Raw genomic sequence first — 15013 nt, 5'->3', positions numbered from 1 at the left:
TTAGTGACACATCACAAGCTGTCCCCACTTTGACTTCTGGAGTCGTCATTACTTAATCTTTTCAAAGAGGGAAGGCCAGATGATAGGGGCCTCTTCCTGCAGATCTTAGACATCCAGTCACCTGGGACAGTGATTGTCCTTCACCCTCACTGCTGAAAAGTAGAGCTAACTAGCACCAAAACCTCACTCTTCCTGTAGGTCACTGTGGCAATAGTCTCAACCACAATAGACTACTGTGTACAAATGATTCATTTCCAGACTTCTGCTTTCCTTTAAAGAGTCTGCTGTCATGTGCTGCCTGTGACTCATTCAAGCTCCTTTGCCCCAGGGAAATAAGCACTCTCAAGATTCCTGAGTTCCAGGCTCCTCCGAAGCCAAGATAGTCATGTTGTTTTTTAGATGGTGCAGCACAGAAGCATTCTCACTAATTCCCACATGCTCTACTGCCAGTTAAAGGACCATTGTTTCTGCGCCTAAGAACTAAGAGAGAAGGGAATTTGTTGCTTTGATTATGCAGGCCAAAATTAAGCCAGTTGTAGCATGTAAACTATTAAAGAGCCAATAAGTATTTCCACAGTGATTCAGAGGGTGAGAGATGGCCATATATATACTTGATATTTTAATTCCATATTTTGCTTATCAGGGAATGCAGAGACTTTTGGAAATTTCAGAAAGTGACCTTGAACTTTTCAAACTCAATAAACTGTGTTTGCCTAATGAAGCTCTACAAAGGGCACTGATTTTGTGTTTGTTTCCCCCCTTCTTGTTTTTAAAAATTGACATGGTTTTCTAACCTGTAGTTTTTTACTTAGCAAACTGAGAAATTTAGCAGTTTTAAATAAGGATTTAATATTGAGGAGGAAGTTTTGGTAGTCACACTTTCTTAATCTCATTTCCTGAGCACCATCTCACCAACATCCTTTATATTCCAGAATCGGGTCAGCTGTCATGCATTTTTGCCAAATGTTCATACTGTTGAGGCCAGAGACAGATGAATCACTTATTGCCGAACTAAATTAAGCTAAAATGTGCCATTGGCGGCATCTCTATTACAGAATTATTCCCTGCTACTACTTGTGTCAGTATGTTTTGGATGCTTGGATATATTATATTCATAAATCAAATGAACAAAGGCAAAAAATGTTTTAAATGTGTGTAGGAGCTAAAAAACCTTATGTTCTTTTTTTTCCCCTAATATAAATGAAAGCTAAATATGTAACTAAATGTCAAATCTAGTCTATATAGTGATTTTTAGATACTATCAACCTTGACATTATTGTCAAGCATTTTATGGACAAATCATATTTTATAGTTTAGTCTCATAGAGTATAAATGAAGTCAAGTTCGGTTTACTGGATGTTTATTTTAAATAAGGAATATCATAACCTGGATAATGTGAACATTTAATTTTGTGGTTAAAACCTGTTTAATGAAGATCTGCTTCATTGAGAATACATACTGGTTGCCTTTAATCAATAACAAACTAAAACCAAGCTTTTCCTATGATGAATAGCAACTTCACTAAGATAGAATGGATATAACTTTTTGTGACTCTCCCAGTTTATTTCCAGTGATTTAAGGAAATTTCACACTGTTCTTAAAGCAAAACTCAGAGAAATTTAATTTTTAAAAATTTCATGAATTTCGTTAGTAACAGAATAGTATTCTGAAGTCAAAAGATTATCATTAATAGCAGTTGATCAAATTCACAAACTTATTGAGCATCTCTTTTATTAAAGACATTGGAATAGGGGCGCCTGGGTGGCTCAGTGGGTTAAAGCCTCTGCCTTCAGCTCAGGTCATGATCCCAGGGTCCTGGGATCGAGCCCCACATCCCTGCTCAGCAGGAAGCCTGCTTCCCCCCTTCTCTCTGCCTGCCTCTCTGCCTACTTGTGATCTCTGTCTGTCAAATAAATAAAATCTTAAAAAAAAAAAAAGACATTGGAATAAAACTTAAAGGATACCAAATAATAATAATAATAATAATATCCCCCACCACCCCCCACACAGGGAGCTTTTAATTTAACAGAAAGGTAGTTACACAGTGAACAAAGTTTAATAAGAATTTAAAACCAGTAATTTAACTAAAGGTGTCATGGTATATAGCATATGCTTAATTACCAAATGAGTGATACACTATAGGCATTCAAAAAAGGCAAAGAACACTTGGAGATGTAATCAGAGAGGAATTTACAGGAATAGGTGGGATTTGAGCCAAGCCAACTATTAATAATTTTACCAATTGTGGGCTAGAAATAGAAACAAAGCGTGTTTGGTGTTGGAGTGACAGCTCTGCGGGGCAGCTTCTATCTAATTATCTGCCTACATCCACATAGTGATTCATATGTTTGTCTTCCAGTTCACAGTTTACTGAAGGCCATTTGTCTAAATATGATGGCAGTTACAGTGTTGGCACCCCCTTTTGTAGAGTTGATTGGGCTGAAGTGTAAAAAATATACAAAGTGTCTCATTGTAAAAGAGCATCTATGCTCTGAAGATAGACATTTGTTAATATTCAAGAGAAAAAACATTTACAAACTCAAGTTGATAAAGGTAACAAGAACTTATTAAAAAAAAAAAAAGTCTTGAACTTCAGGTGCCTGAAGGTCCTGTTAAAAATATAGATTCTGAATCTGTAGGTCTGGAGTAGAAACTGAGAATCTTGTGTGTCCATCAGTTTCTCCGAAGAAGTAGATGATGCTGGTCTCTGCACTGTGAGCAGCAAGATCACAGAGAGAATACACCACGGCTCAGGGAGGGCTATGTCTTCAACAGTAAAACCCCATTGAAGGAAAATAGCAATATTGTTAGAGTTTTGTGAGAATAAAGGACAAAAGCCACATAAAATGCTCTATCTTTGCCTTTAGCACGAAAGCAAGAAATTATCAAAGTCACTGAACAACTGATTGAAGCCATCAACAATGGAGACTTTGAAGCTTACACGTGAGTAGAGGCACACTTACTTTGCTTTCGTGCATATGACAAAATATCTTCTATGTGAATGCATTCTTCAGTGTACCAGAATTCATGTATATTTAACCCCAGGTTGATGTTAGCAGTAGTTTTATTTCAAGGTATAAATTAAGTGTCCCCAGAGGAGAAATCAATGTAAGATCTAGAGAGGAAAGACAAGACCTCTCATAGCAGGACTGGGGCTTTCTCTGTCAATTTACAGATGTAATCACCAGCACCTCTGTGTGGGGAAGGCATTCCAGGCAGAGCATCCATGAGAGCAAAACTATGAGAGAGAAAAGCACAAAAAAATGCATTTTGTTTTAAGAAATGTTTTGCCTCACTCTGTCGAGGTTCTGGGACAGAGAGAGAGAGAGAGAGAGAGAGAGAGATCAGGAGGCAACGTAAGGCAGCCCTCTTCCTCTTCAGCCAGTATACCTCATCTCTATCTCCATCTCTTTTATGAGTTTGTTTCTTAGATAACAATTTATTTGAAGGAAGGCCCAAATGCTTAGTTTATGAACTACTGGATCATAGAGTGTGTAAAGGAAATCACTCCAATCAAATAAAAATAAAGCATTCAAATAAATAGGGCACGAAGGCCTATTTCACAAAGTATGTGGGTCAATAAGCTAGCTATTTGGGGGAAGATAAAAATCAGTCTAAGCCTCCCCCTTATTCCATACAAGTGAGCTCCTCTTGAATGAAAGAGTTAAATGCAAAAAAGAGATTGAATTTGATCTCTGATTGGAACAATTTTTCTAAGTTTAAAAGCAAAGGAAATAATCACAAATGAGAAGATAAAATGATTAGGCAACCCAAATAGATAATACTTGTATACTTAAAAAAAAAGCCAAAATAATAATTTTAAAAAGCCAAAATTTGCAAATTTCAAGGCAAGAGCATTTTCTGCCCATCAGTTCAGCAGGGATAAGAACTGCTGACAACCAAAGGGGTGCAGATCCTACAGGACTATGGTGACTTTCCTGGATGGGGTATAAATAGAAACAAACCTTTAGGTTAGTTGTGGTGGCAGGAGTTGGGGGGACATGTAGCTCTTATATACCAGAAAGCATTTATGAAGTTTCAAATTGTCTTAGCCCTCTAATTTTACTTATAACAAAATTTAACATGGTGTGTATTTTTAATGTAAAGCATGGATAAAAATTATAAACATTTTTTGAAGCAGCATTCATAATAGTGAAAAATTGGAAGCAACTATCCAACATTAAGGTAACCAGTAAGTAATATGTGGTGCATTTGGTACAGTAGATGTTTTTGCAGTTTCTGGCACTCTGGCAAAATGCTTATGATATAGTCATGATGTCCATAATTATTCCAGCTACATTTTTAAAAAAGCATTAAAAATGGAATGAGATATACCCAACTGGTTTTAAAAAGGATAAAAGGACATTGCCTTGGGAAATGCAATTATGTGTGAAGTTTTTTTTTTTCTTTTTTTCCCCAATTTTATGTAAGGTATTTCTTTAATCATCAGTTACAAATAGTAAAATATAAAATAAAGGAAAAGAGTAATTGAGGGTAAGAATTAAATCCAAGATTGCTACTTATAAATTGTATATGTGCATATAGATGCAAACACATGCATATACATATGTATTTGTGTCAACTGTTTAACATGATTTAAAATAAATACCTGAAATGAAGTAGTACAATATGAAGTTTGAAAGAAAACTATGTCAGAGACCAGAGTTCCCTTTTAGACAGTTGTGAAGTCTGTGCCATAGAACCTGCTCTTTTATACTTTTTGCTGATAACTTTGTTAGACCAATAGAATTCTCTAAACATGAAAATACTCTTTAAGAACATATGTATTTTTTTGGTACTAGCATTCTCCTGTGGAATAGTAAAAAGTGTGTTTTGGTGGGGGTGGTAGCCAGGCAAAACTGAGATATTTCCTATCTTCTCCAACAGTTTAATGTAAGGTGTTTTAAATAATGCAATCCCTTGGAATCGCATCAGTTTGCCTATGGAGGCCTGTAATCTGGCCTGATGTTGCTGATAATCCAACAGGACCTTCCACTTGGGAGCTTTCTGGATGATAGAATACATTGGTCAAGTCCTTCGAATACCTGTTCAGAGCATGTGTGCCACACACATACATCAAGGGGCAGCTTTGTGAATCCTTTATTAATCCAAAGCCTATGACAGGCGATAAATGCATACATACATAGGAGAGAGAAAGAACAGATTAACAGGTTTTCAGATCTGTTGACTCTTTTGATGGTTAGGTAAAGAGATTGATCATGGCACAGTGATTCTCAGATGATTTTAGTGCCAATATGAGGTAGTAAAAAATTTTGATTCACCAATGTTGACAACCAAAAGTCATATTTATAGAGGAAGTAGTAGCCCCTGGCAGAATAAATTCCATTATCATAGAAACAGTGCTCTTCCCATTTGCCTCTTAGAAAGAGATTATATATATTTGACTTTGAGCTTGGTAGTACCTGCCCACCACCAAGTCTAGGCAAAATGTAAAATGTAAATGTAAAATGCCTCCTCACTACACCTGCTACCCCTGCCTTTAAGGCTTTTTTTTTTTTTTTAACACAAAGGATAATCACTGGTTTGTTGTTTGATTTTTAAAGTATCTTCTACTTTTAAAGTTTTCCTTAATATCAGTTCCACATTCTATGAACAATATTGCAAAGAACCATAGTGAGCTTTTGAAACTTGTATTTCTGTTGAACAGTTAAAATGTTTTACCTCCCAAAAGGGGAATGTTTTAGATATAGCCCCAAAATAGTCCCAAATCCTCTTATCTACTTTGTAAACTTCCACTGATTTGTCAAATCCAGATCTTCTGTCACTTCCTCTGAGAAGCCTACCTTCATCACCACAAGCCCAAGGAACTGTTTCCCCCTTTGTTTCCATGGACTTACACAGATGGCCCAGTACTCACCAGATCAAACGACTAACCATTATTCCCCAGACATACTCTATGTTCTCACACTACTATGCTATTGTCATTGCTACCCTCCTCCTTCCTACCACCTTCCACACACTCGGACAATTCCTACATATTCCTGAAAGCCCAGCTCACATTTTTTTTTCTCTTAAATCTTCTCTGTCCCATATGTAAGTAATCTGGTTTTTAAGCACTTTGTATTTATTTCTATTTCAGTCTTAATTGTTGCATTGTAATTGTTTCAAAAAATATCTGCTACATAGTAGGTGTTTAACAATTCTTTGTTGAATGAATTTCTCCAAAGAAAGTTTAAAAATGTTGCATCTCTTTATTGAATTACATTTCTAGGATTAAAAAGGAAACTAATTTGTACATTTTATTACTTTTATTTTTAAAAGTTCAATAACCTTTGAATACAGCTTTTCCAGGAAGTAAAGAATGTGACACATGCCTTCAAATCAATAATATAGATTCTTGACAGGAATGTAGAAGGTATCAGAAATTATTCCAACTTATTTAATGTCAGAGACAAAGTTGGTTTTGTATGACTTGGAGAGTGTACTGGACTTAGTATTTAAAAACTAAGAGAAAAACTGGAGAAAGACTAGAAAATTCACCTTGGAAATATGAAAAAGCAGAATTTTTTTAAAAAAGAGATTCCTAAAGTAGTATAGATTATCATCTGCTGGAACTTGCTATATTATCTTTCCCCATCAGAGTTCTCTGCAAAATGCTTTTTTAGCATTTGCTCCTCAATCCACCTTACCAAAGCCTGTGAAAGAAATTTTATATTGTTTTTTTAAAGAGACTCCTTCACTATTTGATAAATAAGAGTGGATATGTGGGAAACAAAATGTATTAACTCATGTATTGATTACTTTAATTATATTTTTGGTTTTTGTTGTTGTTGTTTATTTGTCCCTACAGGAAAATCTGTGACCCTGGCCTTACTGCTTTTGAACCTGAAGCTTTGGGTAATTTAGTGGAAGGGATGGACTTCCACCGATTCTACTTTGAAAATGGTACATTTATTCTAAATTTAATAACATGCCTTTTCCAACTTCTCTTTGAATTTCTCCCAGATTTGCAGTTTTCTTTGCTGTATTCTACAATGAGAATTTTCACCTTAGTCCAGCATTTTATATCCTAAAATTTTCTGTATTTGAAATTTTTTTAAAAATGACAAGCTTAAAAGCTTTGGTATTTTGAACACTATCTGATTTATAAAAGACAGTGTTGATTGAATATACCCCATAGAAGTCCCAGTAAATGTATAAGCTGTAAAATGAATCACCAAAAAAGTAAGTTTTCATAGAACATTGTGTGTATATGAAAAAATAAAAGACACCACAGCATGTCAGAATATTTGACATAAGGAATGCTTTCAAGCATATTTAGTGCTCATTTTCAAAGTAAAATATACGTGAAAATGAGTGATCAGGTAAATATTTCAGTTACCATTAAAAGAATTTTAGTGGTCTCAGAGCAAAGAGCCACACAAAAGAAACTCCTACAGAAATCCTTGAGGTCATCAAAAAAGAAGTAACCTAGAAATTCCTTTTATCCTCTTTTCCTTATGCCTAAAGACTAGGTATTGTGTTTCATTTGCATGATGGAAAGAATGAATTCACCTCTTTTCAGTGATATCTTGGTAAATTAAGAAGTGTAGTAATGATTAGGATAATCAAGTTCACTTCTAGTAATTATAAGCATTAGCAAGAATGTCTGCCTTGGCATGGGTTTTTTTTTTTTTTTTTTTTTTTTTTTTTTTAATATTCACTGGGCATTTGCGAGACAAAGAATTATGTGGTAAATTGGCCTTACAAAGCTTCAGTAAATTTTCTCATCCTCATAATGTATCTTTCAGTTGGTTCTCCATTGACACCATCTCATCTCTAGTAAAGAATAATTAACCCCTTAAATATTTAACTTACTTCAACACAAACTATGTATCATTACTTACCATAAATACATATTCTTCATAGTGAGGTATTCTTCTGTGTATGATTGTGGCACTGGGTAGTTTACTCAGATCTCTTCTGAGAATAGGAAGCAGGTTTGGACAGCAGGTAACAACAGTTCAGGCTGTGGTAGTGATCTAAAAGAATGACATCAATCATCATTTGCACTAAGTCTTCACATCTCTTGATCACTGAATAATTAGAATGTGTAGCTATTGTCAAAACACCAAAGGCTAGAACCTGCAGAAGGCTGCCTAATCAAAGATTGAACTAAAGAATCAGAACCAGGCTAGATGACCAATAACCAAATTTTGGATTTTCAGTGGTTGACCACCACTGGACTATTATGGAATGGACTTTATGAAGTAAAGGAGTCACAGGATGAAATAGGAAAACAAATTCATGCTATAGCCAGTTTTTTCTTGTTTTGTTTTGGAAACCATTATCTGCATATTTGATACTTGTTATATTTCCCTTGTTCCATGTTCTTCACCAACTAACAAAAACGAACAAGACCACAGGATATCCTGTCACCTGCTCCCTGCATCTGGGCCAGGCCTTCTCCCTCTGTTTTTGTATCATGGCTTCTGTTTCTAACCACTTCCCATTGTAAATAAATACATCTCCTACCAAAGTTTCCAAAGTGACATTTAAATTCTCTAATAAAGGGAAACACAGAAAATAATGACTATCTACTTTTGCTTTTTCTATTTTCCTTTATACTTTGCCAGGGACTCAATTACTGCAAACAATTCACAGTTGAATGAACGAATGAATGAATGAATGAATGAATAGCATTGTGTACATTAGCCCCAGGTGAAGTTATTGGTTTTGATTTACTTTATGCAGAAACTAAGTTCTGTTTTTCATGTTATTCTCTTTCAGCTTTGTCCAAAAGCAATAAACCAATCCACACAATTATCCTGAACCCCCATGTACACCTGGTAGGTGATGACGCTGCCTGCATAGCATACATTAGGCTCACACAGTACATGGATGGCAGCGGAATGCCAAAGACAATGCAGTCAGAAGAGACTCGTGTGTGGCATCGCCGGGATGGAAAGTGGCAGAATGTTCATTTTCATCGCTCTGGGTCGCCAACAGTACCCATCAAGTAAATATTTCCAGGCTGTCAGCTTCTTTGTTAATACACCCATGGTCAGCGTTTTTTTACTTATTCCATTGTTAATAACATGATATATGTTATTTAATGCTAGCAGTCAGTTACATAGGTGGGAATGCTCAAGAAAAAACAGATTGTAACTATAGATAGATCAGACCAGCTGTTTTTGTGTTGAAACACACACAGTAGAAACTGGAGGATACCCTAGCAACTGGTTTCTTTTTGTTAAATCATGTAATGAGGCAAACTATGACTTCATCGTCACAATTGGCAGAGGAAGGTGAAGAGTTTCTAAAGTGGCCAATATAGTGTCAGGAACTTTATAGATTATCTACTGGACTCAGTTACAGATATTAGAAAAAATTTATAAACATAACATTTAAAATACAAGTAGCAGTTACCTCAGGATCTTCCTCCCTATGCCACTCTACCTCAGACGTTATGTCTGCTCTTTCAGTCAGTAATTGGATGAATACTTATTGTACATCTCCTAGGTGCTTAACTTGTACCAGATAAAACACAAGGTAAAAGTTATATTCTAGTTTAGAAAAAAACTTAAATTCTACTTTAGAAAGCAAGTTATCACTGATACCAAAGAAAAATTATGAGGTTCATAATTTCAGAGTAGAATGGACTAAATGACCAATATAGCAAACTGTTAATAACAGTTTGGAAGTATACCTTGTGTAGAAGATATCACTTAAGACCTTGTCCAACATTCCAAGTGGCATTTGGAGACCTGGAACAAATAAATGGTAGAGAATCAAGGAATATCAGAAAGATATGACAATGTCAGGATGTTAGTTTCATATGGTAGAGGAGTATAGGTAAGGAAGACTGGCTCCAACTAGAGTAAAGGGGAGTATTAAAGGGAAATAAAGTTGCATAAGTGAAGGGAAGAGATGAAAACAAGAAGGGGAATTTAGATTCAGAAGTTCGGCGCACTGCTGATCTCATTCCAAATTCTCTCACCAGAATCATCTGTAATATTTGGGGGGTTGGGGGGGACTGGGATGGGAGAGTCAAATTTATACAAACAGCCATTCAACTCCAAAGAATCTATCAAAATTACTTAGTTTAATAACATACCACAGTGGTTTTCAAAGGCCTTCTCTATAGCCTTAATAATTACATATCACTGTTGGATATGTAAAAAGTAGATGAAGGGAAAAAAGATAGCTGTTATTTTTAGAATGAATTCCAGCATATTAAGAGAATGACAAAAGGAATATAATAATGAAGACACCCATGTTTGTGTGTTTTTTACCCCAAAGAGGTACAGCACTAATTGCCAGTTAATATGGAAGGGATTACATTCATACAGTACTATAGGGTTAGGTTTTTCTGCAATTCCCTGAAGTATTTATGGGATAGAGCCTATTTAAGAAAACTTCATTTTATGCCAGGTGGCTTAAATGGGGCTTCTCTTAATAGGCCATCCTGTATTCCAAATGGGAAAGAAAACTTCTCAGGAAGCACCTCTTTGTGGCAAAACATCTAAGGCCTGAAAACCATTCACATATGGGTCTTGTAAGTAACATCCTGCTCCGTGATACGTTGTGAATGGAGCTAATGACTAAAAAGCTGCATGGCTGTTTTTTCTTGCCTTTAAGGATATTTTCTTTTGCATTATATTTGATGGAAAATATAAAAGGTCTTTGAAAACTTAAAGGATTTTTGCATGAGCTCTTGAGTCTAATGTTCGGCCTTGTTTTATAGCATAAGCCTTGTTTTAAAGGTATTAAGTGCTGAGAAGAGCCTCCCTTTAGCATATGGATCTTGGCATTTTCGGATATCCTGGAGTTCCTCATCGGAGGTCCAGTCTGGGTCAATTCAGACAACTCTCAATTATCCAGACCTAATATAAGTCAAGCTCTAGGATTTTTTTGGTCTCTGTTTTTCTAGAGGTAGTCATTTGTGTTACACACTGGGCTAAAGTTAATAGATAAATTAATTTGCTGTGCCTGACTGACTATAATGGTATTTGACTATGAAGACAGGCAACAAGAGGAAGTCAAGCCGAAATTTAAAACTTACATAATGGGTAATTCCAGAGGATAATTTAAAGTTGACTGTAATTAAATTCATGCCTGTGTTTTTTTTTAAGATTTGTTTCTTAATTTGGATTAGGGTTCAGATATGTGTGCTAATATTGTGAATATCTCCTCCACTCAAAGCACTGAACCTTGTCAGAGCTTTTAAGAAATAGTGCTCCCTGCTGTTGGATTAAAAAAACAGAAAGAGACCTCCAATTAAATAATTATATGTTTTCCCTAATTTTGAGGCTGTATTCCTCATTAAATGGACTTCTAGGTTTAACTTCCCAAGAAAAATGACAGAAGCTAAGAATGCACTTAAACTTCTCACTCTTTCAACAAAATGATATGTTTAGTAAACATGAATGGTTACAATGCATATTTAAGTTCAATAATGTGATTGAAGCCTGGGTTCCTGTTTCTATTTTCAGCTTAGCTCTGTGTGGACAAGTTGATAGATAACTAATATTGTTTCCTATTTTAATATTGTCTCTGTTTAACATTGTGTGTTTCATCTCTTAATGATTACAAGCAAAGATCTTTTATAGAGTTGTATTTTTGATCTATTAATTTAGCTGAGTTACAAAACTGTAGCCTGGTCACATCTTTGGCAAAACAATTTGACAATATTTTGTGAAACAATATAACTTATTTCTCACTCCCCCCCCCTTTCTTTCAGCTAAATATCAACAGTGCCACTTCTGCATTCTCTGTTCTCAAGGCACCTGGATGGTAACCCTGGGCCGTCCTCTCCTCCTCTTCATGCATGTTTCTGAGTGCATGAAGTTGTGAAGGTCCTACGTGTAATGCATATGTGATGCACCATCTTGTCATATATTCCTTCCTAAACATTGTTTACACTTGCACTATGGGGATGTTCCATGCAAACTTCAATTACTGTTGGCAAACAATAGGGGGAGGTCAGACAAAAAAAAAATTCCACAATATTCCAAGTACAACCTACTCATCAAGTTTCTGTTTATGCCAAGATACAACAGACTTCAAAATTATTCTCTGAATGACAATTTGTAAGAGAAACGTAAATTTTTAAAACTCTTTGCTGTTAATCAGTTTTGGGCTTATTTAACAAAAAGCAAAAAAAAAAAAAAATATATATATATATACCTTCTGTTTTTGTGGTGTGATCCTGGTTGAAATTGCTGTCTAACAAAGTAGGTTGATATCTGGGTAAAATCACTCATGAATGTGGAAATGAGATTCAGTTGGTTCGCTACCATCTAAAGTCATGTTGTTTTTGGTCAAACTGTAAACTGGAAAAATTCACATAATTTATGAGTGATCGCTTTAAGACATATTTACACTTTTGGTGAATTCACTGAGTTTCGTGTTCCTTTCTCAAATATGTGCTCTCTTTTCTCCATTTGCACTTACTCGTTGCTGTTTGCTTTTTCTCCATCCTATTCTGTCTTTTCTCACACACTACAAGACAGAAAGGAAAGTGAAATTTGCATCATGGACGTAACTAAACTAGCACTTTTGATCATCTTCCGGACCCACAAAAATGTTGTCAAGATTTTAAAGCCTTCTTATTCTGCTTCGGCTCTAGTTTGGACATAGGGATCCTAGGTCAGCGGTATTAGAATTGCTTAAATTTCAGGTAAAAACAGTGAGGTTCCTAGTGTCCCACCAGCTGGGGGGACTGGCAAGAAGAATATCAGGTTGTAGTGCATCAGGGTTTCGTGTACACACACTTAGTTCTGCCTGGTGGGAGGGGCCCCTCCTGCTCCACAAGCAGGGCTAGTTTTCTAAAGTCAGAGAGGCCAGCGAGTGATTTCCATTCTCATAAGTGTTTAGAACTTGATCTCTGTGGCTTGTGCTCTCTTAGCTTCTCTCTTGTGTCAGTAACATTATCTCCCTCTTTGGAGTTCGGATTTTCCAGTTTAAAAAGAAAAGGGAAATGCCCAGATTTTCTTTGTGCTTCTCATTTCTTCTTTGTTTATTCAACTCCTGTAAGGCTGTTTCTCTTCCCTGAAATGCTTTATAGTGCATGGTATCTTCATCAGCGTTATTTTAATAATAGTAATTCACAATCTTCAGAATCCTATTTTTAAAGCAGAAGCAAAAAACTAAACAACCCTCCCTCTTTCTCTCATGTCACCTTTCTGTGTTGACTAATCACCTTAGATATTGTTGCTAGTGGATGTATGGTAGATGGATTGAAGCTTTTCTGATAATTACACAATTTAAAAATATGTATTTAAAATAAATATATACAGTAAATGTATTGAGCCATGTTAACCTGCCAATGAGATCTGTGAAAAAGTAATGGCCTCGTTTTTCCCTTTTTGATTTCTTTTACCTTTTTGTGAACCGGCTATACGTGGCATACATGTATTTTAAAACTAATAGGTATAGAGTGGTTTTTTTTTTTTACACTTTTAACTTAGCATGTGGTGTTGAAGTATTACCGTAGATCAAGTTTGTCTTCCGCACTAAGATGTGAGGAAATTGTGATTTGTTCTCTCCACCACAACTGAATTACACATTTATTATCTTCTATCATTTTGAAACACTGCAGTTTACCATGGGACACTGTATATATTTCTTGCCATAATGGTAAATGACTGATTGATATATTTAAGAGTTAATAAATTTGTGATTTCTGCTGACAATGTGTCCATCTTTTTTTCTTGAGAATAGGTACTAGATGCATTCATGATGCTGGCCAGTGCCAACAGCAATGTGTCCTGCTATGGTCCCATTAGTTCATAACAGTTTACCTTTGATGTAAAGATAAAGGCAGTTTACTATATGCACAAAATAACAAACTCTGCTGGGAAAATTTTTCTGAGAACAAAATAGTTAAAAACAAGAGTCCTAAAATTTCTCAATATGTCCTCCAGTCCATCCTTCAGTGGGTGCTAGGGTGTTCCTTTTTTAACCTAAATCTGACTGTATAACACTTCAGTGTTATCTTCAGTATACAGGCAAGCACCTTGTCTCCTGCTACTCCTCAACTTGAACTTGAATGTACAGAAGTACATCTTCTTTCAATTTACTGCAAGCATCAAGCATCTATGCTGCTTCTCACCTAGAATATTCTTTCCCTTACTACTTCTTCAACCTAATTCTTACTCATTCCTAAAAATCCAATTTAGAAAATCATCCATTTGATTAAACTTTCCTAGACCCTGCTTTAAGCTTGCTCATCCTTTCCATATAGTGTAATTTGGGTCTAATTCTCCTGCCAGCCATGCAGTTTTGAAAATACATCTTTGTGTCTTCTCTACTGGATGGAATATAATGTCTCTAGAGGTAAGAACTCTGGGTTCATCTTTCTATCTCTAAACTCCAAGAGGACCAGGAAGGGAGAAACTGTTAATAGTTTTGGACTGTTGGCCAAACCATGAATGGGAATGTCAGGACACAATCGGACACTCCTGGGTTTAATGTTCGGCTCTGTTGCTGTTGTCTTTGACACTCTGAGCATGGTGCCTCTTCTCGCTGAACTTTAGTTTCTGTATTTGTAAAATGAGAACAAACATACCAATTTTCTAGGGGTATTGTGAGGAGTAAAGATGATGGGTACAAAGTACCTAGAGTAATATTTGGTAGATAATATTAAGTGGTAGCTGCTGTAACTGTCATAATCACTGATACTAATACTCCCATTGCTCCTTGCTCAGGGGAGTGGAACACTCTTGTTCTATGGGCTGCTTTCTTTAAGTAGGTTTATATTGCTGATATTGCTGATACTCATTTCAAAGATCTCAGCGGGAAGAGGAGAAATACTGAATAAGGTAGTCATCTAGCCGAAAGCAGAGAAATGGCATGAAGTAAATCAATATATTCTAGGAAAACTCTCAAGGAATCCTACTCTTAAGTAACTGAAATTCTGAATCCTTGTATAAGTAATCATATATAATGTAAGGGTTAAACATAGATGGCCCAACACTTGAGTGATGTCATTAAATAAAATTCTTGATATCTACAGTTCAACTGTTTCTATGGTATCTTTTGTCTGGTTTTAAGAAGTGGGAATATATAA

General features: G+C 35.7%; 1 protein-coding gene across 17 annotated transcripts in view; it reads left to right on the top strand.

Moving 5' to 3' along the window:
- Positions 1–13637, top strand: part of CAMK2D (calcium/calmodulin dependent protein kinase II delta) — a gene marked incomplete at its 3' end in the record, with an annotated part of 326871 nt that extends 313234 nt beyond the window's left edge. For 10 of the 17 annotated variants that reach the window (XM_080796532.1, XM_080796520.1, XM_080796521.1 and 7 more), the window contains 5 exons: positions 2868–2943; positions 6812–6906; positions 8731–8959; positions 10403–10498; positions 11684–13637. In XM_080796532.1, coding sequence (XP_080652658.1) covers positions 2868–2943; positions 6812–6906; positions 8731–8959; positions 10403–10469 — 467 coding nt within the window. Of the gene's footprint in view, positions 1–2867; positions 2944–6811; positions 6907–8730; positions 8964–10402; positions 10499–11683 lie in introns of those variants that run through there. The other 7 variants (XM_080796525.1, XM_080796524.1, XM_080796522.1 and 4 more) reach the window with 3 other exon arrangements.
- Between the last annotated feature and the right edge of the window lie 1376 nt (positions 13638–15013).

Source organism: Martes martes (assembly GCF_963455335.1).
Source record: "Martes martes genome assembly, chromosome: 2".
Lineage (NCBI taxonomy): Eukaryota > Metazoa > Chordata > Mammalia > Carnivora > Mustelidae > Martes > Martes martes.
This window is presented reverse-complemented; position numbering and strand designations above follow the sequence as displayed.